We start from the raw sequence: 26,526 nt of genomic DNA, 5'->3' as shown, positions 1-26,526 counted from the left end.
AGTGTATATATAATTATGAGTTGTTGTTCAGTTGCTAAGTCATGTCCAACTCTTTGAGAGCCCATGGACTGCAGCACTCCAGTCTTCCATGTCTGTCACTATCTCCTGAAGTTTGCTCAGATTCATGTCCATTGAGTTGGTGATGCTATCTAACCATTTCATCCTCTGCTGCCCTTTTCTCCTTTTGCATTCAGTCTTTCCCAGCATCAGTTCAGTTGAGTTGTTCAGTTGTGTCGATTCTTTGCGACCCCATGGACTGCAGCATGCCAGGCTTCACTGTTCATCACCCAACCCGGAGCTTGCTCAAACTCATGTCCAGTTGAGTCGGTGATGCCATCCAGTCATCTCATCCTCTGCCATCCCCTTCTCCTCCTGCCTTCAATCTTTTCCAGCATCAGGGTCTTTTCCAGTGAGTCAGTTCTTTGCATCAGGTGGCCAAAGTATTGGAGTTTTAGCTTCAGCATCAGTCCTTCTAATGAATTTTCAGGACTGATTTTCTTTAGCATTAACTGGTTTGATCTCCTTGCTGTCCAAGGGATTCTCAAGAGTCTTCTCCAACACAACAGTTCGAAAGCATCAATTCTTTGGTGCTCAGCTTTCTTTATGGTCCAAATCTCACATCCATACATGACTAATGGAAAAACCATAGCTTTGACTGTACATACCTTTGTCAGCAAAGCAATGTCTCTTCTTTTTAATTTGCTGTCTAGGTTGGTCAGCTTTTCTTCCAAAGAGCAAGCATCTTTTAATTTCATGGCTGCAGTCACCATCTGTAGTGATTTTGGAGCCCAAGAAATAAAATCTCTCACTGTTACCATAAATTTCTTCATCTATTCACCATGAAGTGATGAGACCAGATGACATGATCTTAGTTTTTTGAATGTTGAGCTTTAAGCCAGTTTTTTCACTCTCCTCTTTCACTTTCATCAAGAAGCTCTTTAATTCCTCTTCACTTTCTGCCATAAGGGTGGTGTCATCTGCATATCTGAGGTTATTGATATTTCTCCCGGCAATCTTGATTCCCTCTTGTGCTTCATTCAGCCCAGTGCTTCTCACGATGTACTCTGCATATAAGTTAAATAAGCAAGGTGACAATATACAGCCTTGACGGACTCCCTTCCCAATTTGGACCCAGCCTGTCATTCCATGTCCGGTTCTAACTGTTATTTCTTGACCTGCATACAGATTTCTCAGAGGCAGGTCAGGTGGTCTGGTATTCCCATCTCTTTCAGAATTTCGCACAGTTTGTTGTGATTCACACAGTCAAAGTCTTTAGCATAGTCAATGAAGCAGAAGTAGATGTTTTTCTGGAATTCTGTTGCTTTTTCTATGATCCAGTGGATGTTGGCAATTTGATCTCTGGTTCCTCTGCCTTTTCTAAATCCAGCTTGAACATCTGAAAGTTGTTGGTTCGTGTACTGTTGAGGAGAATTTTGAGCATTACTTTGCTAGCATGTGAGGAGAGTGCAGTTGTGTGGTAGTTTGAACTTTATTTGAAATTGCCTTTCTTTGGAATTGGAATAAAAACTGACTTTTTCCAGTCTTATGGCCACAACTGAGTTTTCCAAATTTGTTGGCATATTGAGTGCAGCACTCTAATAAGAGTTTAGGATGTGAAATAGCTCACCTGGAATTCCATCACTTCCACTAGCTTTTTCCATAGGTAGTGCTTCCTAAGGCCTATTTTATTTCACACTCCAGGATGTCTGGCTCTAGGTGAATGACCAAACCATCATGGTTATCTGGGTCATTAAGATGTTTTTTTGTATAGTTTGTTCTGTGTATTCTTGCCATCTCTTCTTAATCTCTTCTGCTTCTGTTAGGTCCTTACCCATTCTGTCCTGTTTTGTACTCATCCAGACATGAAATGTTTCTTTGGTATCTCCAATTTTCTTGAAGAGACCTCTAGTCTTTCCCATTCTATTGTTTTCCTCTTCTTTGCATTGTTAATTGAGGAATGCCTTCTTATGAGTACCTAAGTGTTACTTTAGTTGATGTATATGATAACCTGTGATTATAATCTCTCTCTTATACAACTGTCTTCCTCTGCACCCCACATACAAACCTTGAGTTGTTTGCCTCTTGTCTGTTTAGGGTTTTTTTTTTTTCTGTATTAATAGCGCATTCACTTTCAAACTATATTGTTGAGTAGAAATTTACATAACAGTTAACATCAGATAGCATATCTGTAACATTTTTCCTTGGAAACCTTCCTTTCAGAGCTTTCAATCCATATGCTTCAATCTGAGACATCCACAGTAGCCATCTGGAATGCTTTGTCTTTGGTTCAATTCCATGTTTTTCTCTTTCTTGGTTTAGTTCCTTATGAGTGGAACTCATACTCAAGTGACTTCCTGAGAAAGGTTGTTTGGGAAACTTTTTTTTTTCTTTGAGGTTTTCATGTGTGAGAAGGTATTTATTCTTCCTCTCACATATGATTGATATTTAGCCTTGGTGTAGAATTCTAACTTATTTTTCCTCTTAGCAACTTGAAGGCTTTATTCTGTTGAAGTAAGTAGAGCTTTCCTGATTGCTATTGATTAACCTCATTTACTACCTCCCAGTCCTTTGTATGTGACCCTTGTTTTTTCTCTCTTAAAGGTTTTAGGTTCTTTTTCACTGTTTCTGCAGTTTCATGATGATACCTTTTGATGTGGTTCTTCTTTAATTTGTGGGCTTCCCTGGTGGCTCAGCGGTAAAGAATCCACCTGCCAATGCAGGAGACATGGGTTAAATCCTGGGTCAGGAAGATCCGCTGAAGAAGGAAATGACAACCCACTGCAGTATTCTTGGCTGGGAAATCCCATGGACAGAGGAATCTGGTGGGCTTTAGGTCACAAGGTTGCAGAAGAATCGGACATGACTTAGCAGCTAAACAGCATCAGCAACTTTTAAAATTTGTGGTCCTGGGCACTTGGTTGGCCTTTTCTTTTACATCTGGGGACTAATGCTGATACTTTCACTTCTAGGACATTTTCATATATATGTGTGTATGTGTGTGTGTATATATATATATATATATTCCTCCCCCCCCCCCCCCAATAATTTTTCTCTGTCTGTTTTCTGGAATTTTTTGCAGTTTGGGTTTTAAACCTCTTTGACCTACTCTGATTTTTCTCCTCTTTTTCCTCTATTTTTAAATTTATCTTTTGAATACATTTTCTAGATGTTTTCTGTATGTTGTCTTCTGCTCTTTCCTTTGAATTTAAAATATTCCCATTATAGTTTTAATTTCTAAGAACTCTAATTTGAAAATCTCTAATTGTTTTCTGTTCTTGTCTCATATATGAAATATTCCATCCTTTAAGGAAATTATACATTTAAGAATTTTTTTCTTCTTATCCCTACATTCTCTGTTTCTTTGGCATTCCCTCTTTCTGTTTGTATATTTTACTCTTTTTCAAATTAGGAGCTTTCTTTGATGTCTGATGACCATTGGCTACCCACTCGTGTTTAAGAGTGGGCAAGCTCTGTGTGCGAGGGCTGGTGGACTCCTGGCCTTCACTATAAGAAATCAGATACCCTCCATATTGCATATCTCTCAGTAACTCTGTTGGCGTAGTTAGGTTAGTAACCACTTTTATGGATGTTAATGTCTAATCTCATAGTGGCATCTCACATTGAGATTCTATGGTGATAAACATAGAACAGTGACAATTTATGGGGCCAGTTACAGCTTCAAAGTGCTTTGGTGGATATCGTTTCATTTATAGGTATTTTCATATCTTACAGAGGAGAAATAAGTTCAGGGATCTCCATGACTTATACAGTCATATAGCAAGTATGGTATAACCGAGGTTTTAATTCAAATGTTCATTTTATATGTGGTGATTATTCCATTAGAACTGGGAAGATTTTTGAAATTACTTTCATTTGTTTTAGAAACATAATGATAGATTAGATTTTTTAATAGTTTTTAATTTTCCCAAGTTCATTTATACCTGTTCTGTATTTTTTCCCTGAATGTAGCTTTCTAACCTGGCTACAGGTTTCAATTATGATATAGCTGTTTTTGAACATGTGATTATTTTCTCATCAGGCTGTGGGTAATGACAGTTAACGCACTTCAACCATCAATAAAGTTTGTACGACAGCAAAAGTATACTCAGAATGACCTGATGATAGATCCTCTCATTGTGCTAAGATGTGATCAGAGGGTATACAGGTATGTGTTCAGTTTCATTTCTACTATAGAATTTATGCTTTGGAGAGTCAAAGGAAATTGAAAACATTCAGTTTAAACTTATATCTTAGTGTGCTTGCAGATAACCTGGCAGTATGACCTGTGAGGTTTTTGCTTTTGGTTGTTTTTTTTTGTTGTTGTCTATATTCATGAACTTCACTTTAATATTTAATATGTGATTAACAATACTAGCTTTAAGAAAATGTCATCCTTGGTTTTCGCGGCCCTCAATAGTGACTATTCTTTCAGAGTCAAGATAGTGAAAAATAATATTGTTTCTGCTAGCATTGTTGAAAAAACCTTTTAAAAAATTGGTTTATTGTGAACTATTGCATGCATTAAAATTGTGATCTTTTTGGAATCTTCAGTTGTGAGGTTATGTTCATTTATTACATGTTTGTGTATAAGTCCTTGCCAGTGGCTGAACTTAATCAGTTTCTTTGAAGTAACTTCACCTCAAGAGGTGGAATTAATTAGTCCTCATCATTAATATTTGAATTTCTAATTGCTCAGTTTTAATATTATTTAGCAAAATATTATTTTGCTAAATAATAGCAAAGATATACAAGTTGAGGGGTCTTCCTTTAAAGTGATTATCACCTGTATGGGGAAATAAAACCCATACCTGAAAAGTGAAATAGTATGGTCACATGCAGATGAGTGGTATAGTAAACGAATGCTGTTAAAAGTTTTAGGAGGAAATCAAAGTTCTGTTTTGAAGAATAGAAATAGAGTTTAGATGAACAGAAACTGTAACAATGGGGTGTAAACAGTCAAAAAAGGTATCTTGAGAAAAAGAATAGTGTGAGCAAAAGTATAAAAGCCACTGAGAAAAAGGCTTGAGTGGATGGCTGAATTTTTGAGCACACACTTCAGAGCTGCATGTTAGGTTAAGGTCAGACTCTTGAGGGCCTTGAGTGTTAGCCTTAGGAGATCATTTAGGTGGTAACTTGAGAAGAGAAAGTTCATGCTAGATGACTTAGAGGGGAAAGAAGCTGGAGTAAAGAAGACTAACTAGGGTACAGTCTAACATACTCATCTGTCTTTAATCCTGGGGATGACATTCTTTTTTTTTGGGGGGGGGGATGACATTCTTGAAGTGACAACATCTGCAGATTAATCAGATACAGTTTGGTAAGATCAAGGTCTCAGAGGGATGAGGAGTCAGAAGAGTAAACAATATAAATGATATTAAGTATCTATATATGGATACTTAAAAAGGAAACAAGAGTAAAGAACACTTCTAAAGAAGAGCCACTTCTAAAACAATTTACCATTGTTAAAAATCCACTTAACTTTTCACCTAAATCACCTCCAGTTGTTCAGGAAGTTGTTAATTTATGCTACCATAACATATGACATGTTTTTGTAGTCTGGATCTTTCACTCAGTAACTTGTTTAACTTTTTCTCATGTTAATAGATATTCTTATATTAGTTGGCTAGGTAGTATTCCACATAGGTACACTAAAGCTTAACCCAGTTCCCTGTTGTTGGATATTTTATTTCCATTTTTTTGTTAATTATTTTTAGTGCTGTGGTAATTGATGTGTACTATTTCCTAAGAATTGATTCTTAAAAATGGAATTATTGAGGCAAAGGGAACATGCTCATTTTCAAGTCTTTTGATTCATGTTTTCATTCCGCCGTCCAGAAAGGCTGAAACAGTTTACATTGTCATAGTGGGTGTTTGCTATTGTATACTTTGCTATACTGTTTCATGTAATATTTTCCAATTTGATAAGTGAAAAATGAATTCCTATTTTAATTTATATTTTGTTAGATTGGATATTTTAATATGTTTATTATTTTATACTTTAGCCTAGTTTTCTATTGGAATGCTTACCTTTTTTGATTTAAAGAGCTCTTTATGTGTAAAGGATATCAGCTATTTGTATACAGAATGCAATTTTTTCTTTTATTCTATTGTTTTGTCTTTTAATTTTGTTCATTTTTTTAAAATTTAATTTTTCCCATGTGGTCATTCAGATGGTTTTTAAGCATAAACAATATAAAGAGATATGACATTTTGGATTTTCTTTGAACTAACCAGTGGTGAGGGTAGGTAAAATGGATGGGGGGGGGGCGGTCTGAGTAAGCCATGTGATGTGTAGATAACTGTTGCTGGCTGGCTGATGGGTTCTTAGGTTCATTAAAATATTCCCTTTTTTTAATGTATACATGAAAGTTTTCACAATATATATTAAAAAGTACAAAAACAAGTAGATTAATAAGAAGAGAAAGGTGTACAGTGAAAAGTTGTGTTCTCTCCTGTCTATCATGACATTTTTAGAGGAGAATTCTTCTCTGTTCTCTTGACCAATCCCAATTCCATCTCCAGAAGGAATTTTATTGTCATAATGATGTGTTAGGAGCTTCACTTTCCAAGCATTTGCGAATTTATAAATAGAAGTATTAACTTTTTTGTTTTGGGTGGTTTTAAAAAATTAAATGGTTTTTAGTAGGCTTTATTTATTTATTTTTATAAAACCTACCATTTTCAACATATTTTCCATGTGAGTTTGCATAGCTCCTTCTTCTCATTGTTTTAAGTGCTGCATAGTATTCCGTATATAGATTAGTATTCCATATATATATGCCTGTCCTCCAGAAACTCTGATCAGAATGGCTGGTGGAGTTTAGGACTTTTTAAAAAATAAATAGTTCAGTTTTGGGAACATTGCCATGGCTTATTTAACTATTGACATTATTTTTTCACTGTTAATATGTGCATTTTTATTATAGAAAATTTGAACATTTCAGAAAAACTGTTGACCTGTTGATGGACATTTAAGCTGTTTGCGGTGTTTCAGGTTTTTAAAAACACAGCCGCACTGCCTCTGCGCACATGCTCAGTTTGTGACAGGCTGGGAGTGGCGTTCTCGAGTGTTTCTAAGGGTTTGACTCTTTCATATTTTAGTGGTTACTGATGTATCTTTTGGTTTCTTTTTTCACATGTAATTGTTACATCTATTCTTATCTCATTTAACCTTAATTTGTAACAGTTTTTGAGGAATGAATATTTTTTAGTTGGGGAAACTAGGGCTCGGTAAATAACGTACCCTCCAGTGGTTGAAGTGTTCTTGAAATACAGAGTTGTCTTGCTCCAAAGAATAAACAGTAGTAGAAGGAATGAATATCTAATCTCCTTCATCTTATCAATAATTGACTATTCCTCTCTTTGTAAAACATTTTTATTTTATTTTGGAGCATAGTTGATTAACAATGTTGTGTTAGTTTCAGGTGTATAGCAAAGTGATTCAGTTATACATGTATCTATTCTTTTTCAAATTCTTTTCTCATTTAGGTTATTACAGATTATTGAGCAGCATTCCCTGTGCTATACAGTAGGTCCTTGTTGGTTATCTATTTTAAATATAAAATTAGGTACATTAGATTGTTGGCCTTTGAGGACTATTGCCTTGCCGACTCATAGCTAAGAGATTTATTGGTAGTGCCATTATTTTATAAAAAAGAATGCCTTTTTTTCTAGGTCATACATTATATTTGGTTTTAGCTGATGAAATGAAATAGATAATACTTTTCATACAAAAGCATAGAGAATTACATGTGTTAAGCTTTCATTTTGAGAATGAATATTTCAGTAGGAAAAGTGTAACTTTCCTGCTCTTTAGGGTTTCAGGTACTGTTCAGGTTTTTCTAATTATATAAGCTAATTCGTCATGTTCTGGCTAATTTAAAAATTTATATTTGTTCTCATGTATTTTTTTCTTTTCTTCTTCCTTTGTGTAGATGCCCCCCACTGATGGATATTACTCTGCACATGTTGAATGGGTATCTTCTGGCATCCAAAGCCTACCTTAGTGCTCATCTGAAGGAAACAGCAGAGCAAGACAGGCCTTCTCAGAATAATACGATAGGTTTAATTGGACAAACTGATGGCCCAGAAGTTACCAGAGAAGAACTGAAAAATGCATTACTGGCTGCTCAGGTAATAAAGTAAAATCTAATCAAAAAGGGCAAAGGCTTCCCTGTTAAATAGATGGCTTTCTAAATACGTGGTAACATATTGTATATCTCTTTTATTACTGAACTTACAATGGGGTTACCTTTGCTTCTAAATATCAGATGGACTTTATTATTAAAATCAGGAATAATCTTCATGATATTTATTTAATAGCCATTTTAGTGAGATTTATATTTTAATAAAATATAAGACTTTTGTTTCTTAAAATCAAATGATGGAAAAAAAACAAATGGTAGAGACAGACAAGAAGTATATATATGTAATAAAATGTCAGGCAGTGATAAATACTATGACAGCATAAGTTAATGTTCTATTTAGAAAAGGTTTTTAACAAAGTAGAATTTATTAAAGCCTTAGGTAGTAATTTTTGCAGGACATGTGAGATGGTTGAATGTTAAGCAGTTAGAGGTTTTCATAGTAGTAATGTTTTCTTAGTTTGAAATATTTTCTGAAAATTTTTCATTGACAATAAGGAGAATTAGAGTAATAATATAGATCCACAATCCCTTATCTGTGATACGGAAATCCAAAAAAGCTATGAAAACTGAAGCATTTTTTCTGGTAATCAGTTGGCAGAAAAACCTGACCTGATATGACCTCGCTTGTGACAAAACTTGACCTGAATTAATGTGAAGCTATTTGTGGCCCTTATCCCACTTACTATGAAAATTGGTATGTTTTGCTGCAGAAATATTAATATATTTGATTACAGTATACTGTTTTAGTCTCTGCTGTGGGTATTATATAACATTACAGAAAAAAAATCTGAGTTCTAAAATAAATCTGACACTCAGAGTTTCAGAGAAGTGATTGAGGATGGTAATAGCTACCATTTATATAATGCTTATTTTATGGTGGATGCTATTTTGAGTTTGTGTATTAACTCATTTAATCTTTACAACCAACCTATAAGTTAATGGAGTATTATCTCCACTTTTGCAGAGTAGGAAAATGAGATTCAAAGAGGTTATACGACATGCTCAAGGTTATATATTTAGTAAGTAGGGAAGCTATTAATAGGATTCGAGCTTGGGCAGGCTGGCTCCAGAGTGTATAAACAAAAATAATGCAGAGCAGTAATAACCCAAACCCCCTCAAGAATGATTATAAAGTATACTTTATAAATGATTATAATGTAAGGCTAACCTTAGTTTATAATCAGGTTCTTACTCAGTTAGATGGAGTAATTGTCTTCTTCTATCCCAGACAGTAGCTGTGTTTCAGAGATGCATGTTATGTATTCATTTTCTTTTTCTTCCTTGCTTCTAGGTGAGAGTGATTATAGCTCTCCCTTATAGGTAGGGCCATTAAATAGATCGCCCCTCAAGAAACTACTTTTCTGTGAAATGACACACAAGCTTGTGGACTGAGCAATAGTGAGTTGTGCAGATGGAATGGATGGTGAGGCAGAGTCTTTCCTGAGCCTTAAAAAGTCCATCTTCAAATTAAAAGGGAGAAGAGCTTAGGGGAGTGGCTTTTAGACATTTATTATTAACCACCATCTTCAGAGGTGAGGAAGAAAAGAGGAATACAAGACATCCTGGGTGAAGTAAGAATTTAAGAGGAAGGAAAAGAGATTCTGGTAGAAGTCACTTTTTGTCTAGGGTCCATTTTGGATGATACTGAATTAGAATACTATTGTAGTAGTAAACTGGAGTCCATGGATCGTCATTGGAGATGTGTGAGCACTTTGAAATTATGCCATATATTAATTTTTTATACTAAGAGGGTGACATGTAGCTTCCTTCAGATTTTTTAAAATTTAATTTTGTTTATTTACTCATTTTTAGCTGCACTGGATCTTCATTGCTATGTACGAGATTTCTCTAGTTGTGGTGATGGGCTACTGTTCGTGGTGGTGGCTTCTCTTGCTGTGCAGCACAGGCTCTAGGCACGGCGGGCCCAGGAGCGGGGGCTCAGGGGCTTAGTTTCTCTGTTGCATGTGGCATCTTCCTGGACCCGTGTCCCCTGCATTGACAGATTCTTATCCACTGTGCCACCAGGGAAGTCCTCCTTCAGATTCTTAAAAGGGTTCATGGCCCTAAAAAAGCTGAGAACCACTGGCGTACAGATTGTTCACTTTTGCTGTTTGTTTTTTAAAGAAAGAGTTATTTGTTTTTTATCACATCAGTTTATGCGAAAACAAATCAGACTTCTCAGAAACTTCTTCACTTCTCTGTGTTTTATTTGTTTGTAGGATAGTGCAGCAGTCCAGATTCTCTTGGAGATCTGCTTACCTACTGAAGAGGAGAAGGCAAAGGGGGTCAATCCAGACAGCTTGCTAAGGAATGTTCAAAGTGTTATTACCGCCAGCACTCCAAATAAGGGAATGGAGGAAGGAGAAGACAATTTGCTCTGTAACCTTCGAGAAGTTCAGTGCCTTATCTGTTGCCTGTTGCACCAAATGTACATCGCAGATCCCAACATTGCTAAGCTTGTTCACTTTCAGGTCTGGTTTCGAAGAATGATACCTTTTGGTTGAACTTTGTTTTGGGAGGTAGTTGTGGATTGCTGAATTAATAGGATCATTTAGAAGCTGGAAGTCATGCAAGTGATCATGGTTCTTTGCAATATGGAGAAAAATCAAGATTTTTAAAAATTTGATTTTAGCCTGATAAAGTGTTGGATAATTTATCTCTATTTTAGTGCATCAGAGAGGTGAAATGCCAGGAAACGTGGAGGGCATTGTAGCCTTCTGAGCAGCTACAAAGTTACATCAAGGAAGTGAAACCTTCCTTTGTATTTGTATCTGTCTTGACTTATTTTATTTCTAACTTTCCCCCCTTCCTTGTTGAGATAGGGTTACCCATGTGAACTCTTGCCTCTGACGGTCGCTGGTATTCCGTCTATGCACATCTGTCTGGATTTCATACCTGAGCTAATTGCACAGCCAGAACTTGAAAAACAGGTAATGAGCATTTTGGAACTTTAGGACAATTTTGACCGTCCTTTAATCTTCCTGGTTATATAAACCATTTTACAGTTTTTAATACTTAAAAGACTTTCTTTAGGCTTCCCAGGTGGTGCTAGTGGTAAAGAAACCACCTGTTAATGCAGGAAACATAAAGATGTGGGTTTGATCCTTGGGTTGGGAAGATCCGCTAGAAAAGGGCATGGCAACCCACTCCAGTATTCTTATCTGGAAAATCCCATGGATAGAGGACCTGGCAGGGTTTCAAAGAGTCAGACATGACTGAAGCAACTTAGCATGCACATACGCACGCAAAGACCTGCTTCAGAAACTTGTAATCTTTGGATTTTGTGTTACAGATATTTGCTATCCAGTTGCTTTCTCACTTGTGTATCCAGTATGCATTACCAAAGTCATTGAGTGTGGCTCGCTTAGCTGTCAATGTCATGGGAACTTTGCTAACAGGTGTGTATCTAATGGGCATCAATAACAAAAATGTCTAACATAAAGTAGTGCATATTTTTTCTGAATTTACTCACACCATGTTTTCTGCATCACTGGTAGTTTAATTTATGCAATAATTTTGAGTTACTCTTTTTGAAAACTTCTCTGTGACAAATGTGATGTATAGTATAGAGGGGATGACTAGGTAGGCAAGTTGTATCTTTCGTTTTTGAGAATGACTATATATAGATTTACAGTAAATATACTAAGCATTACAAATTTTGTAAGTGGAAATCAGGTCTGCTTTCTGAATGTAATTATGTCATTAGAAAACAAGTTATAATTTGTTGCAAATGCTTAGAGTTCCAGAAAAATATAATCATCTGTTTAAATAAGAGATTAATATATTAATTGTTTCCTTAAGTTCTAAAACATACCCCAGCATTTTAACCATCTTCCAGGTTGTTAAGTAAAATGGAATGAAAATACACTGTTTTAAAAGATATGAACTATAATTCAATCTTTAAAAGTTATGTCTCAGTCAGTTTCATATTCTTTCTCAGTGCTCTCATAATAATTTATTCATTTTTCTTTCCGTCATATCCACTTCATGTTATACTATTTATAGTGGTTAAGAACTTAAACTGCCTGAGTTGTCTTTCAACCCCACTGCTAACTGGAGTTGAACAGCTTCTTAATGTAAGGTTTATTTAAGAGTTTTCTTATATATTAAATAGGTATCATAAAGATACTTTTTCATTTATAATATTGTGAGATTTAGATGAAACAGTGTATGTCATGCACCTATAACAGCGCTTGGACATAAGCATTTATGTGGTAGATAATGGTTGACTGCTAGATTGTGAGCTCCCTGAAGGCAGGGGCTGGCTGTGTCTCAGAAAACTTAGTGTTCTCAGCATAGAGCATGGTGCTTAGTATACTATATAGGCCATGTATGTTGAATTTATATCTGAAAATTCTGTTTCATTTCTTTCCAACAGTTTTAACACAGGCTAAGCGATATGCTTTTTTCATGCCAACTCTGCCAAGTTTGGTCTCTTTTTGTCGAGCGTTTCCTCCACTGTATGAGGATATTATGTCTTTGCTGATCCAAATAGGGCAAGTTTGTGCCTCTGATGTTGCCACTCAGACAAGAGACATTGATCCAATTATTACACGTAAGTAGTAACTTCTTTTCAAGGGTTATTTAAATACTTCAGGCAGAAAGGCCCAAATCCTTTCCAGATTTCTTCCCTTAATTATTCTTCCTTATGTTTTTAGGTCTTCAGCAAATAAAGGAGAAACCAGGTGGATGGTCTGGACTCAGTAAAGATCCGTCTCATAAAAATGGACCTAGGGACAATGGAAGCATGGATCCTGATGTACAGCTCTGTCATTGTATTGAAAGCACAGTAATCGAAATAATAAACATGAGTGTTAGTGGAATTTAACAAAGAACAGATGTAAAACTAAAAAATGAAGCTGTTTGCTGCATATACCCAACATGAACATGCATCTTATAACAACTAAACTGAATGGGAACAGAAACATCTTGGAATCACTAAAATGATTAAATTCAACATGAATACACTTTAGAACTCTCTTGAGAATTATGCTTGCTTGTATTTGATTGGCAGTTCTTTGGATCTACTTTGCTGGTATGTTTTTTTGTAGCAACTGAGCTTTTCTTTTTCTGTTGGCAGCACATTTAAGAAACTCATTACTGAAAAAGTGAATATGGTCTTGTATTAAGCTTTTGAAGTGAAGAAAAACTGCCATGCCTTTAATTTAATATCTTATTAATAAGTCTGTGGATAGCCCCAGTGTTTAACCATCAGCTAGTAACAGTATAGTGATGCAGTGATGAGAGAGAGAAAAAGGGAAGGGGGAATTGAGGGAAAATTAGGAGTTTTAAACAATAGGAATCTCCAAAACTTGCAATGCAAGTAATAATAGTAATGAATGGAATAGTAATAGCAAGATGAAATTCCAGTTCTCAAGAAACAGTATTGAGAAGGGCTTTAAAAAAGGCAAACAGCTTTTTGTAAATGACTTCCATGGACTTACAGATAAGGATTTAAAGATTTTACATATTTGCTTCAATTTTTACTAATATATGAAGCCATATGTTTAAAGAGATACTTGAATAATTTGGAATTTTAAGATACTGGCTTAGAAGAGTTTACAGAAACATCTTTGTGCAGAGACTAACCTGAAAAGAGGTCTCATTTAGTTTTTTTTTAAAGTTTATTTTTATAGTGGTCAGAGGGGGTAAATCCATTGGAATCTCTTTGAAGTTTAGAGCAATAAAACGCACTGGATTGAAGAACTCGGTTTGTCAACAGGACTATGATTCACATCATAATTTGAGAAGATTTTGAACTAATCTGTAGTATTTGGACCTCAGGAAAAATTAAAATGGGGAAGATTCTGTGTTGTGGAAGGATTTTGCAGTCCTCTGTTAGTAATGTCCATTGATTAGGTAGATGCATTCAGTTAACCCATAATCTGCATTTTTTTCCTTAATGAAGTATCCAGTGCAGAAGGTACTTCTCTTTGCTTTCTGAGAAATACCTGAATGAACCCCTGTTTCCTACCCCACTTGAAACAGACCTCTTCACTTGTAAAAGAAATAAGGAAGGCTAACAAGAAAGAGTGGTTTTTAAGAAAAGAAATTTAATTTTAGCCTTTTCACTAGGAAATAGTCACATTTCATTTTCCTTGTTTGTAAAATGAAATTACTACTGGCCCTACCTCATAAGGGTATTACATAAAAACTAATTTGTATCTGTTTCAAATCTCATGCACGGTATCATAGATGACAATATTTATAACTTTTATTAGATGCTTAAAGTTCAATTAAATAATTTTGATGCAAAAAACAAAAGCATACACTTAAAAACAAAGAACTTGCATATTTTTAAACAAGGCAGTTTTATAGTCTTTTAAGATTCAATACAACTGCTCCTGTTTGCTTCCTTTTGTTTAAACTGAGGTTTTGGAATATTTTGTGTGAGTAGGTAACCTCTAGGAGTCAGAAAAGATTGAAATGTTTTCTAATTAAATGCAGTGCACATTCCTGGATCAATTTTCAAAGACTGGTCAAAACCTGCTGTGTTAAAAATAATAACATATGCTGTTTTTCATCAGGTTTGTTGATGATGTAAATAAAATATGTAAATATTAGTAAATGTTAATATTCATGTATTTTAAGTTAAGGTTATAAAATTTGTCACAATGTGATTTTTTTTTTAAATTCAAGTGAAGAAAAGATGTGTGCAGCTATTTTGAATATTGGTTTATAAACATTCATATTCTTTATCAAATGAACTTGTAGTTTTTTGTGTTTCATTTCACTGCTGTTAACCTGAAAGGAACCATTCAAGGGACTGGAATCCAGGACTCTGTGGTTCCAGAGCTTGTGTACCCCGTTCTGTTATGCTGCGAACATCAAAGGGTAATACAAGGTGAGAGTCAGTTGACAGCCTTAGGAACTTACGAGAGGAAAATCATACTAGTTACTCTGGGAGTAATTATCAGTACTTAGAAGATTTTAATATTTTAAAAATTTTGTAAAAGCAGACATAATTTGAAGGTATTTTTAAGGATTTATTTTATAAATTATCCTCCTTACTGCTGACTTAATAAATGACATCTTTGTGGTACTTGCCCTTCATCTTTGCTTATGCACATGTATTTTTACATAGTGGAACCCATAATACCCAGTTTGGCATTTGTCTTCTTTCATTTAACTTTATATGGAAACTTTTTGCTAGTTGTTTGGTTTTTATAATTATTTTATTGACTCCACAATGATTGAATTGATATAACCGTCCCCCTATCAGTACTGGAACTTCCCAGGTGGCACTAGCGGTAGAGACCTTGGGTGCCAGTGCAGGAGATGTAAGAGATGCGGGTTCTATCTCTGGGTTGGGAAGATTCCCCTGGAGGAGGAAATGGCAACCCACTCCCGTATATTCGTGCCTGGAAAATTCCACGGACAGAGGAACCTGGGGACTACAGTCCATGGGGTCACAGAGTCGGACATGACTGAAATGACTTAGCACATTAGTACTAGACTGGGGCGTATATGGTTATTTTTCAGTATTAGAATAGGCACTATTATCAATTGAGGTTTTATTACTTTTCTTTTAGATTACTTTAAAAAAAAATATTTATTTTTGGCTCCCTCACGTCTTAGTTGAAGCCAGGGCTCAGTTACTGTGGCTTGCCCGCTTAGTTCCTCCCTTGTATGTGGGATCAGAGTTCCCTGGACCAGGGATCTAACCCATGTCTCCTGCGTTGGCAGTGCTTTGTCAAAAGTTTTTCAATTTCTCTAACAGGCAGGCAGATTCTTAACCACTGGATCACCACTGAAGTCCTCGATAACTTTTTAAGGATAAATTTCTGAGCCTGAATTTGCAAAGGGTAGAATTTAGTCTTATGACTAAGTTTTGTCATTTGGGGAAGATGTATTAAGACAAAGGAAGGCAAACGAATCAACTCGCCTTTCACTGCTCCTTCCTGCAAAATACTCTTGTCGGGGGGAGTCCCATGGACAGATGAGCCTGGCGGGCTACAGACCATGGGGTTGCAAATCGTCAGCACAACTGAAGCGTCTTAGCATGCATGCATACATGCTTGCCTGCAGCAAACCTCTCTCCCAAATTGGTTTCATGGGATGTGAGAAACTGTCTCTGGTTTTGCTTTTTGAAACACGTTATTTTAAGCCAAGTTTACGCTAGAGTTAAAAAATTTGGCGAGATGGTGTTTAACTCTCCCTAAGTGTGCTTTCTTAGCAATTTTCCTAATTGGTCTTAGGAGGGATAGGAGGCTGATAAGCCTTAAATGAGGTACTGGAGACCTGGAGAGCATATTTCTGGTTGAATGTGTACCCAGGAAAGCCTTGATTATCAGCAGGTTTTGTAGCCAGCTGTCATCCAACCTTCTCGCCTAGTTTGGCTCAGCAGTCTGGCAATTCCCGCCTGGGTCTTTACTCTGGCTTCCGGAAAGTTCGGAAATTTAAACTGGGGGGTGGGGGCGGGCGGATGAATACTGAAAGAAGAGGGGCTTAACAGTGTTTCCTCTCCGTTAGTCTACGTACTTTAAATACGAGACGTGGAGTTTCCAAGGAAACTGAGGCACAAGTTAAGTCGCCGGTTTCAAAAAAGTACATCGAAGCGGATGGAATATTTTCCCTTAAGTCCCTGAGATTCTTCGCAGTGCTTCACGCTTCTGGCGTTTCCTATCCGGTGCCGCCGCGAACCTTGGGTTCGTTCTTACTGCGGAGGCTTTCATTGGGTGCCAGAGTGCGCGCCCCCTGACCTCGAGCTACGATTGGTTGCTTGGTTTTGGTCTTGGCGAGTGATTGGTTGTCTGAGCTCGCCCGGCGATTGGGTGCTGGGAGTTGCGGGGCGGGAGGCGGGAATTCGTCCGGGTGTTGCGGAGAGGGCTGCTGAGAGCTGGAGTGGAGAAAAGGTGAAGCGGTTCTAGAACCTTTCTTCTCTGCCAGGGCTCCGTTGTGTTTGCTCGTCGGTTTCGGCTTCCTTTTCTCCGGTGAAATCGGAACCCATTCTGCGTTGTTTGGGTTTTCCTCAGGGCGGGCAAGTCTGTGTCAGGGGAAGGGCGCGGCGTCTGCCAGGAGGAGGGTCCCCTCTGCTCTCGTCCACCCGCCTTGCGGGCCCTTCGGTGTTGAGTGGATCCGCCCGGTCTCGGGGGTCCCAGGTTGCTGAGGGAGGAAGGAATATGAGGAAGAAAACCTGCGCTTAGGGCAGAGGCCTATTTTTAGCTCCGGAGACAGCGTTCCCTCCGGGTGGGAGGGGACGACCGCTGGAGCCAGATCGGTTGGTTTCCTCTTTGTTTGGGGTGGGCGAAGCATCCTTATTTTGAGATACCTGTTACCACAACTGGGGCGGGCGGGGAGGTTGGTTTTTGGGTTCTATGTGAGAAACCGGGCCAGTCTTGAGTTGTTGATTTAGTTTAAGGGATCCGTGCCTGCTTAGTCGCTTCAGTTGTGTCCGACTTGTTTGCGACTCCGCGGACAGCAGCCCACCAGCTCCTCTGTCCACGGGGATTCTGTCAGTCAGATATTGGAATGGGTGGCCATACGCTCCTCCAGGGGATCTTCCCAAGCCCAGGGATGGAACTGAGTGTCTTTTGTCTCCTGCATTGGCAGGCAGTTCTTTACCCTTAGCGCCACCTGGGAAGCCCTAGATGAAAGGATGAGATTGCACCAAATTTCATTCTCAGAGCTTCACAGAAACACCAAATGTTAGAACTGAAAAATACCTTAGAATAGTGGTTCTGAACTTTTAGGGGGACACATAAACTACGGTAAAGTTTGTTATTGGCTTCCTAATCTGTTGAATTGGTATTTTAACCATTTCTCTGTCCTCAGATCGAATTTTTTTCACTACTGCAAATAATTTCTCAGTTGATAACAGTGTATATAATTTTCTCCTCAACTTTCCATTATTTCCTTAGGATATATTTCTGGGAATGAGAGATTTATGGACTTTCTCTTTAAAAAAAATACAATCATGCACAGAAACTGTTGCATGCAATATCAAAAGATCACAATCTTTGAATTACGACTATGGATCCCAGGTTAAGAGAATATGGTTTACAAGAAGTGGGTATTAAACAAGATCACTTCCTGTGTATCAGATACTGAAGTTTAGGCACATTCTATACATTATTTTATTTAATTCTTAACTCAGTGCCTGGCTGATATTCATAAAAACCCTATCAGGCAGATAGCTCCATTTCACAGATGAAGAAATAGGCTCCGTGAGATTAAGTGATTCACAGTGGAATTCAGATTTAGGCTTTTCCTTCTTCAAAACCCATCTTTCCATTATACCCTACTGACCTTTAAAGTAAGAACTACTGAGTGCCTATTATGTGCCCGAGGTGCTTTCTTCCTTACAACAATTTTTAAATTAGAGATTATTACTTGTAAGAGGGGCTTTCCAGGTGGCTCAGTGGTAAAGAACCTGCCTACCAATGCAGGAGACACCAGAGAGCCAGGTTCAATCCCTGGTTGGGGAAGATTCCATGGAGGAGGAAATGGCAACTCCCTCCAGTATTCTTGCTTGGAAAATCCCGTGGACAGAGGAGCCTGGCAGGCTGCAGTCCATAGGGTTGCAAAGATTTAAACACAACTGAGCATATAGCACACACAGATAAGAATCTTTGTCTAGAAAAGCGAAGAGACATGATCAGGTTAAAATATCTGAGTTGTCAGAACCTGATCTAGCACCTATACTTCCTAACTCTTGGTCCACAGCTTTGGCAGAATAGGGATGCAAATCCAGATTTGTTAGATTCCAAGACGTGCTTTTGACCACTGTCATTTGTCAGGGTAGGAAATTCTTTTACTTTCATTTGTTTTGTTTATACATTTATTCCAATTTTTATTTCTAGGCTTCTGCCCTAGATTTAGGTATCTATTTTTCTTTGAATAGCTTTATTTCAATATTGACTTTCATTTCTGTTGCAGTTAGGAATCTGAAGTAAACAAAGCATGATGTCTTCAGCTGAATATACAATTGGTGGGGTGAAGATTAACTTTCCTTATAAAGCTTATCCATCACAGCTTGCTATGATGAATTCTGTAAGTATTTTTCAGCAGTTAAGTTTTAAGATACAGGTGCTTATAATTCATAACATACATTGAATCTGTGACTACATATTTTTTGCAGGTAGTAGATGGATTTGCTGGGTTCATTGAAGAACCTCTGACCTTTGGAAAAGTAATACTGATTGCTGCTAAACTATATATATATATATATATATATATATATATAATTAGGAGGCAAAGGAGAACATTCTAAAAAATGTTCTCAGCTCATCTGAAACTTCTATTTACTGAATTACTGCTCAGCCTTTGTCGTGTCCCGAGACTGATGGGGGTGGGTAAGAGTCCATGCAGCTTTGGGAACCGAATTCTTTCCGTGTTGGGGAGTCCCTGCGGGTTTGGGAGGGAGAACACATCAATGACTAGCTGTGACGCAGGAATGGTGGGTGGAAGAACCTACCAGGAAGTGTGTGGAATAAATTATTTTTGGAAGGAATGAATTACTTTGAAATACAGAGTATTTACTATCTTTTATATAGAGTACTATATTTTTCACCATAATTTTTTTGAGATATTTCAATCATATAGAAAATTAATATACAAACTTGAGTAAAACCAACATACCAGCTTTGTTGAATCTTAGCGTTTTGCCATATTTTACCTTGTTTACAAGTAAGAAGATAACTAATATCCCGAATTTGTTCTTTTTCTCTTCTAGCCATGTTTTTATACTTATATTGCATATACATGTATGCATAAATAATATTGAATATACTTTACGTATTTTTAAGCTTTGCACAGTGGTATGATATTGTACTCAGCTTTCTGGAGAACTTGATTTTGTGTTTTTTTTCTTAAGATTAATATTATTATTATTACTTTTTAAGGATTTCTGCTATAAGTTTTTTTACAGACATATCTAGTATATTGAGTTCAAGAACTGGTGTTTTTTTTTAAATGCTCCTTTTCATGTTTGTTTCTTGGATTACTTTTTAAGCAGTTGGTGTCTTACTATAAAGAAAGGAGAAACAAACAGAGGTCCAAAGTACAAAGTCATCATAACTAGTATTTGCCACTTGTTTTCCACTGAAAATGATGGATTCCTCCCTGGACCCTTGTCACAGTGGCTCCTGTGAACCACAGAGGTTGTGAACCTTGCTGCTCTGTCCCAGCATAGCACTGTTGGAAGCTCTGTGGCCGACGCAGAGTCTGAGGGCAGAAGAAAGGGCGGCAGCATACCAGGCCCTCCCTTCCTCATGACCTTGTTCCCTTGTCTAACCTTATTTCTGAGATGTAGCCCTATTGATTGATAACTCCTTTTCATTGCTTATACTATTCCATTGTATTAATATACTAGAATTTTATTTGCCTATTTTCCTCTTGATAGACATTTAGATTGTTTACGTTATTTTGCAATTTCAAACAGTGCTGCCATGAACTTATACGTGTTGCCTTATATTCATTTGGGAAAGGTTTTAGGTATTTACTTAGGACTGGATTGATTAAATTGGGTATCTTCAACTTTACTAGAAATTTTTAATTTCTGCACAAAGTGGTTGTAACATTCTCAGCAGTGTCCTCTATTAAGTTTTCACTGAAGATGTTAGTGTATTCTAGTTTTATAGAAATGGTGGTGTTTGCATAAGTAAGGCACCAATTGCTTTTGTTTCTTTTGTGCTTGATATTCTTTAAGTCTAACATAATTTTAGGGAGCGATATGAAGGAATCAGGGGCTTCCCTGGTAGCTCCATGGTAAAGAACCCGCCTGCCAGTGCAGGAAACATGGGTTTGAAACATGGTTTGGGAAGATCCCTGGAGAAGGGAAATGACAACTCACTCTAGTATCCTTGCCTGGAAAATCCCATGGACAGAGGAGCCTGGCAGGCTGCAGTCCCTAGTGTCGCAAAAGAGTCAGACACGACTCAGTGACTAAACAACAAAAAATAAAGGAATAAAGTCCAGATTTAATTAAATTCTAGTTCTTGCTGCTGTTGCCATGTTCCCTGAACTACGTGCAACTTAGACTTCTGGTGGTTGTAAAGAAGAGAGACTTTAATGAAGTGTGTTGTTTATTGATTAAGAAAATTGTTTTTGTGTTCATAGATTGTCAGAGGATTAAACAGCAAGCAGCATTGTTTACTGGAGAGCCCCACAGGGAGTGGGAAAAGCTTAGCCTTGCTTTGTTCTGCTTTAGCGTGGCAGCAGTCTCTTAGTGGTAAGTAGCTGGTTGGTATTTTTAGGTTGCCTATTGGGTCCTGAAAAAAATCTGATGAAGTACTTTTTACCCAGAATGATTCAACCATGTCCTAGCTAATTTAAGTATTCTCTTTTAAGGTATTTCTTTATAATCAGTTCTGTGTCTTCTAAAAGAGTTTGAGTTTAGCACAATGTATTCACTTAATCCTAAAATAATTTTGAATGTAAGATAGCCCTTTATTTGATGATTCAGAGTATACTATACATAAGAACCTTGGAATACTTAAAGAATGATTATAAAAATAGAGGATAATTTGTATGTAAAAGATTCAAGAGATGGGGCTGACATGATTATATAGCATATACAAATAATTGCTTTTTTTGAATAAATCCTTTAATAGTATTGCTTATCTCATAACATTAGAAAATGGGATACAGAAAAAGAAAAATCTTTTTATTTGTTTGGATGCCAAAGCAAAATTCTGTCATAAGCAGAAGTTTATTGTAATATTGTTTTTATGGATTTGTATTATTTCCCATTGCTTTATTTGCTAACACCTGTCACATTTACTAACAAAAAGTAGCACTTAAACTTTTGTGAAAGACTATTTTATATGATGGGCTTCCCTGGTGGCTCAGAGGTTAAAGCGTCTGCCTCCAATGCGGGAGACCTGGGTTTGATCCCTGGGTTGGGAAGATACCCTGGAGAAGGAAATGGCAACCCGCTCCAGTATTCTTGCCTGGAGAATCCCATGGACAGAGGAGCCCAGTAGGCTACAATCCACGGGGTCGCAAAGAGTCAGACACGACTGAGCGACTTCACTCACTCACTCATTTTATATGATAAATCTGAAATACAATATTGGATACATTTTAGTTACATAATTAGATGGCTTTGACCTAAAGTATTAGGAGAATTTTAAATTAACTATGGATATGTATGTGTATATATATGTGTGTATATACACACATACATGTTTTTAAAAAAAAAATTTTGCTACTGGTAAGACTATTAAAGATTAAAAGTAAACATTTTATAAGCTTTCAGTTGTCCACTTTGTTTCTTACTGATGTTTATCTTTGGTGAAAATGAGATTATCTGTTAATGAAATTTTAATGGGAGACTCTGGAAAATGTATTTATGTAGTGCAGATGGGAAACTAATATCAGTACTGTATATAGAAAATAAAATAAATTATTCAGATTTTTTAATATCCGAATTATATTCTTATACACTGTAGGCACACATGCAGAACTATTGCAATTTTGTATTGTACTTAAGTATTAAAAATTACCTGTTTAATTTGAATATTGACTTTAAACTGTATTTTGATACAGGTATCAAAAATGATATTATGAAACATGATTTTTGAAATAGAAGTATAAGTGGGAATGATGTAACCCTTTTTTGTTTACATTATTATTTACCATACTGAACTTTCAAGTTCTGCAGTTAGGAAAATAACAGTAATTAAGAATGTAAGTAATTAAGAATAGACTTTAGGTATACTTAGTATTTTAATATATCTCAGTAGTGGTTGTACCTTTGTTGCATTATTAATCTTTGACTATTATTAGATTTTTCTAAATCATGTAAATTTGTTGTTAGCTTCTCTATATATGTTTCTGGCATAAGTGTTTCTCTCCTGTCCTCATTCGATGCTGCAGATTGAGTGATCAGCTTGTCCAGATTTGCAGCTTTCTGACTTTAGCCCTGAGATTCTTAATCCTGGGAAACCTCCTAACCTTGGGCAAAAAAAGGGTGGTTGTGTACCCTAGCTGTGAAGAAAACTTAATGTTTTTCTAATTAGAGATTCTTTCATTTTTAGGGAAGCCAGAGGATGAAAGCTTAAGAAAGAAAACTGAAGTACCATTGTCATGTTGTTGTTCGTGCCATTCAAAGAGTTTTGCAAACAGTGATGTGCACCAGCGAACTTCGTATCATTTCAGCCCTCCAAGTACACCACCTTCTGAAAGAAATGGCACTTTGTCAGGTGCTCAAGGTAGTTTATATTGTGCCTGGGTCTGTTGGTGTCTGTGATAAGTGTTAATTATTACTGTTTTGATACCTAATGTAGATAAATTTGGTTAGCATAATTGGTTATGTATTTCCACCTGGTTTTTCTTGAATTATTTTAAATAATGCATAGAATGGTCAGAAGTCCTTGGACTGTTTTCTTCTTGGCCTCACTTTTAATTGATTCAAACATGTTGCTAACGTAAACCATTTTTAAAGGAGGCAAGGCAAAATTAATTATACTCAGAAACTGATGTTATTTGTAGGTATTATTATATGATAGAATTTTATAAACCATTTTGATCTGTAAGCATAAGACAAAATCTGATTAACCTCACTTATTCTTGGTAAGTTTGCCTGACCTGCTAAGACCAGTCTCCTCTCTGAGAATCAGCTATGTTTCAAGTATGATCCTTAAATGTGTGTGTGTTAGTTGCTCAGTCATGTCCTACTCTTTACGACCCCATGGACTGTAGCCCACCAGACTCCTCTGTCCATGGAATTCTCCAGGCAAGAATATTGGAGTGGGTTGCCATGCCCTTCTCTAGATCTTTCTGACCCAGGGATCAAACCCAGGTCTCCTGCATTGCAGGCAGATTCTTTACCACTTGAGGTACTTAGGGAGTTCTTACTAGATTTATTTGAGAGAAATACATTATCAATAAGATTAGATTATTAATTTAAAGATATTTCTTGTGCTTTGACTGTATGGAGAAGATTGATCATTATTTGCCTAAGTCAGAAACCTAGGACACATCCTATATACTTTGCTCTTCCTTATTCCCCCATATAGATTTCTATTTATATCTCCTAGTCCAAACTGTCGTCTCTTGTTTAGAACATGTAATAACTCCTTTCCTGCTTTCACTCATGCCGTTCCTTAACTAATGGCAATCAATGGCTGGGAGAAAAGAGGTTACTATGGTTGACTCATGTCTAAACAGTATCCACTTTCTAAAATCAAGGATAGATTCATCTTCCGCTAAAGCACTTGACTGTAGAGGATGTTAGCTGCTTGAAGTGAAGTGTGATTCTGTTGGGAATGAGGACGAGGAAGTGGAATAGATGCTGGAGAGGTGACCCCTTGTGTTGTCTACATGGTTTTGACTATTAACTCTCTTGGCTTTCTTTCTGTTCCTTCAGAGGGTCGTGCTTTCTCCTTTGCATGTGTTAATGTCTCTTCCGAGTCAGGTTCCATCTTTAACTTGTTAACTTGCTCTTCCTTTAGCTCTCAGCTTAAATATCACTCTTTAAGGCAGCCATTCTGATCTTTCCATCAGATTAGATTTGGTTTCCTTGTTATATTCTGTCATTTCACTGTGTACCTCTCCTTCATAGCACTTGCTACAGCTTATACCATCCATGTGTTTGGGCGCATCTTTTATTAATCTCAGCTTTCCCTAGCAGACTGTATAGTCCATGAGATCAGGAACTGTCGTCCGTTTGCTCATCATTGCATAACTAGCAGAGTGCCTGGCATGTAGGTAGTAGTTAGTTAAATACCTGTTGTATGAAAGAATGGAATTGATTTTGAGCTAATTATAAGAACTCTGGCTTGTTTTATGTACAACCTGAATTTTTTTAAAAAAAGATAGCTTTATTGAAATATACTTGACATAACAAACTATATATTTAAATAGTACATTTGTTTTTTTTTTTTTTAAATAGTACATTTGGATGAGCTTTAGTGTAAGAGTATTTCCCTGAAACTTTCACCAACATTAAAGTAATGAATATATCTATCACCTTCAAAAGTTTACTCATGCTCTTTTGTTATTCCTCCTTCCCATCTCTTAATTCTACCTCCCCAAACAACCTCTAATTCTTCCTCCCCAAACTTGGGTCTCCCTCATTGCAGGTGGATTCTTTTACCATCTGAGCCACGAGGGAAGCCCTGCAAACTGTTTATCCAGTCACCTGTTGTTGTATATCTGAGTTGTTGCTAGTTTTGGGGCTGTTACTACAAATAAAGCTGTTAGGAACATTTGTTTATAAGTCATTGTTATGGACATATGTTTTTACTTTCCTGGGTAGTTATCTAGGAATGTAATGACTGGATCACTTATGGTTAACTTTTTAAGAAACTTCAAAACTGTTTCCCAGAGTAGTTATGCCGTTTTACATTCCTACCACCAGTGTATGAGACTTCTCATTTCTCTACGTCCTTGCCGACAGTGGTGTGGTAATCTTTTTAGCCATTCTGATAAGCTTATTGTGTTGTTCAGTCACTGTCATGTCCACCTCTTTGTGACACCATGGACTGCAGCATACCAGGCTCCTGTGTCCTCCACTCTCTCCTGGAGTTTGCTCAAATTCGTGTCTGTTGAGTGGGTGATGCCATCCAACCATCTCATCCTCTGCCGCCCCTTCTCCTTTCGCCTGCAGTCTTTCCCGGCATCACTCTTAGCAGCTTATAGTGGTGTCTTACTGTGGTTTTATTTTGCATTTCCCTAATGATGTGATGTTGAGCATCTTTTCATGTGCTTATTAGCCATTTGTATATCTTCTTTCATGAACTGTGTTGAAATCCTTTGCTTGTCTATTGTTTTTTCCTTATTGTTAAGTTTTAAGAGTTCTTTATTTATTTTTGAGTACAATTTTCTTTTTTTAATCAAATTTAGTTTTAGGTTTTACTTTTAGGTCTAAGGGTTAAATTTTTTTTTTTTTAGGGTTAAATTTTTTTATATGGTGTGACTGTGGATTCAAGTTCATTTATTTGGCATATGAATATCTAATTGTTCAGCACCATTTATCAAAAAGGCTGTTCTTTATCTGCTGCATTGCTTTTTTAACTTTGTAAAAAATCAATTTTCACTATTTACGCAACTTGAGTTTTAATATAGTTGTGAGTTAGAGTTATTTAGAATAATCTTTTCAAGGATCAGATGGGGTAAATCTGGGTTATATTCTGATACTTTCTTTATATTTTTAAGTAAATTCTTTAAAAATATGTAACTTAAATATAGAAAAACACACAAAATTCGAAGTGTATAGCTTGATGAATTTTCATAGAGTAATTACACTCAAGTAACTACCACCTAGATGAAAAATAGGACATAGCCAACACTCCAGTGGCACTTCTCATGTTCTTTTCCAGTTGGTATTCTTTCTCATTATAGGTAGTTGCTATTTTTCCTGTGTCATCATTGATGAGTTTTGCTTCTTCATAGAAATGGAATTATATTTGTACTCTTGTGTCTGTCAACTTTT

The 26,526-nt window shown here is 36.7% G+C and overlaps 2 protein-coding genes across 4 annotated transcripts in view; both read left to right on the top strand.

The window, feature by feature from the left end:
- The window catches only part of INTS2 (integrator complex subunit 2), a 52,484-nt gene extending 37,402 nt beyond the window's left edge, over positions 1 to 15,082 (top strand). For all 3 annotated transcript variants that reach the window (XM_065909765.1, XM_065909763.1, XM_065909766.1), the window contains exons 19-25: positions 4,040 to 4,165; positions 7,935 to 8,133; positions 10,367 to 10,618; positions 10,970 to 11,077; positions 11,440 to 11,545; positions 12,526 to 12,702; positions 12,806 to 15,082. In XM_065909765.1, the coding sequence (XP_065765837.1) occupies positions 4,040 to 4,165; positions 7,935 to 8,133; positions 10,367 to 10,618; positions 10,970 to 11,077; positions 11,440 to 11,545; positions 12,526 to 12,702; positions 12,806 to 12,975 (1,138 nt within the window). In that variant the 3' untranslated portion in view covers positions 12,976 to 15,082. The remainder of the gene's footprint in view (positions 1 to 4,039; positions 4,166 to 7,934; positions 8,134 to 10,366; positions 10,619 to 10,969; positions 11,078 to 11,439; positions 11,546 to 12,525; positions 12,703 to 12,805) is intronic.
- A 1,864-nt stretch (positions 15,083 to 16,946) lies between these two features.
- Positions 16,947 to 26,526, top strand: part of BRIP1 (BRCA1 interacting helicase 1) — a 191,443-nt gene continuing 181,863 nt past the window's right edge. The window contains exons 1-4 of the mRNA XM_065909282.1: positions 16,947 to 17,002; positions 19,026 to 19,139; positions 21,207 to 21,318; positions 23,129 to 23,302. Coding sequence (XP_065765354.1) covers positions 19,050 to 19,139; positions 21,207 to 21,318; positions 23,129 to 23,302 — 376 coding nt within the window. The 5' untranslated portion in view covers positions 16,947 to 17,002; positions 19,026 to 19,049. The remainder of the gene's footprint in view (positions 17,003 to 19,025; positions 19,140 to 21,206; positions 21,319 to 23,128; positions 23,303 to 26,526) is intronic.

Source organism: Muntiacus reevesi, chromosome 18, assembly GCF_963930625.1.
Source record: "Muntiacus reevesi chromosome 18, mMunRee1.1, whole genome shotgun sequence".
NCBI lineage: Eukaryota > Metazoa > Chordata > Mammalia > Artiodactyla > Cervidae > Muntiacus > Muntiacus reevesi.
This window is presented reverse-complemented; position numbering and strand designations above follow the sequence as displayed.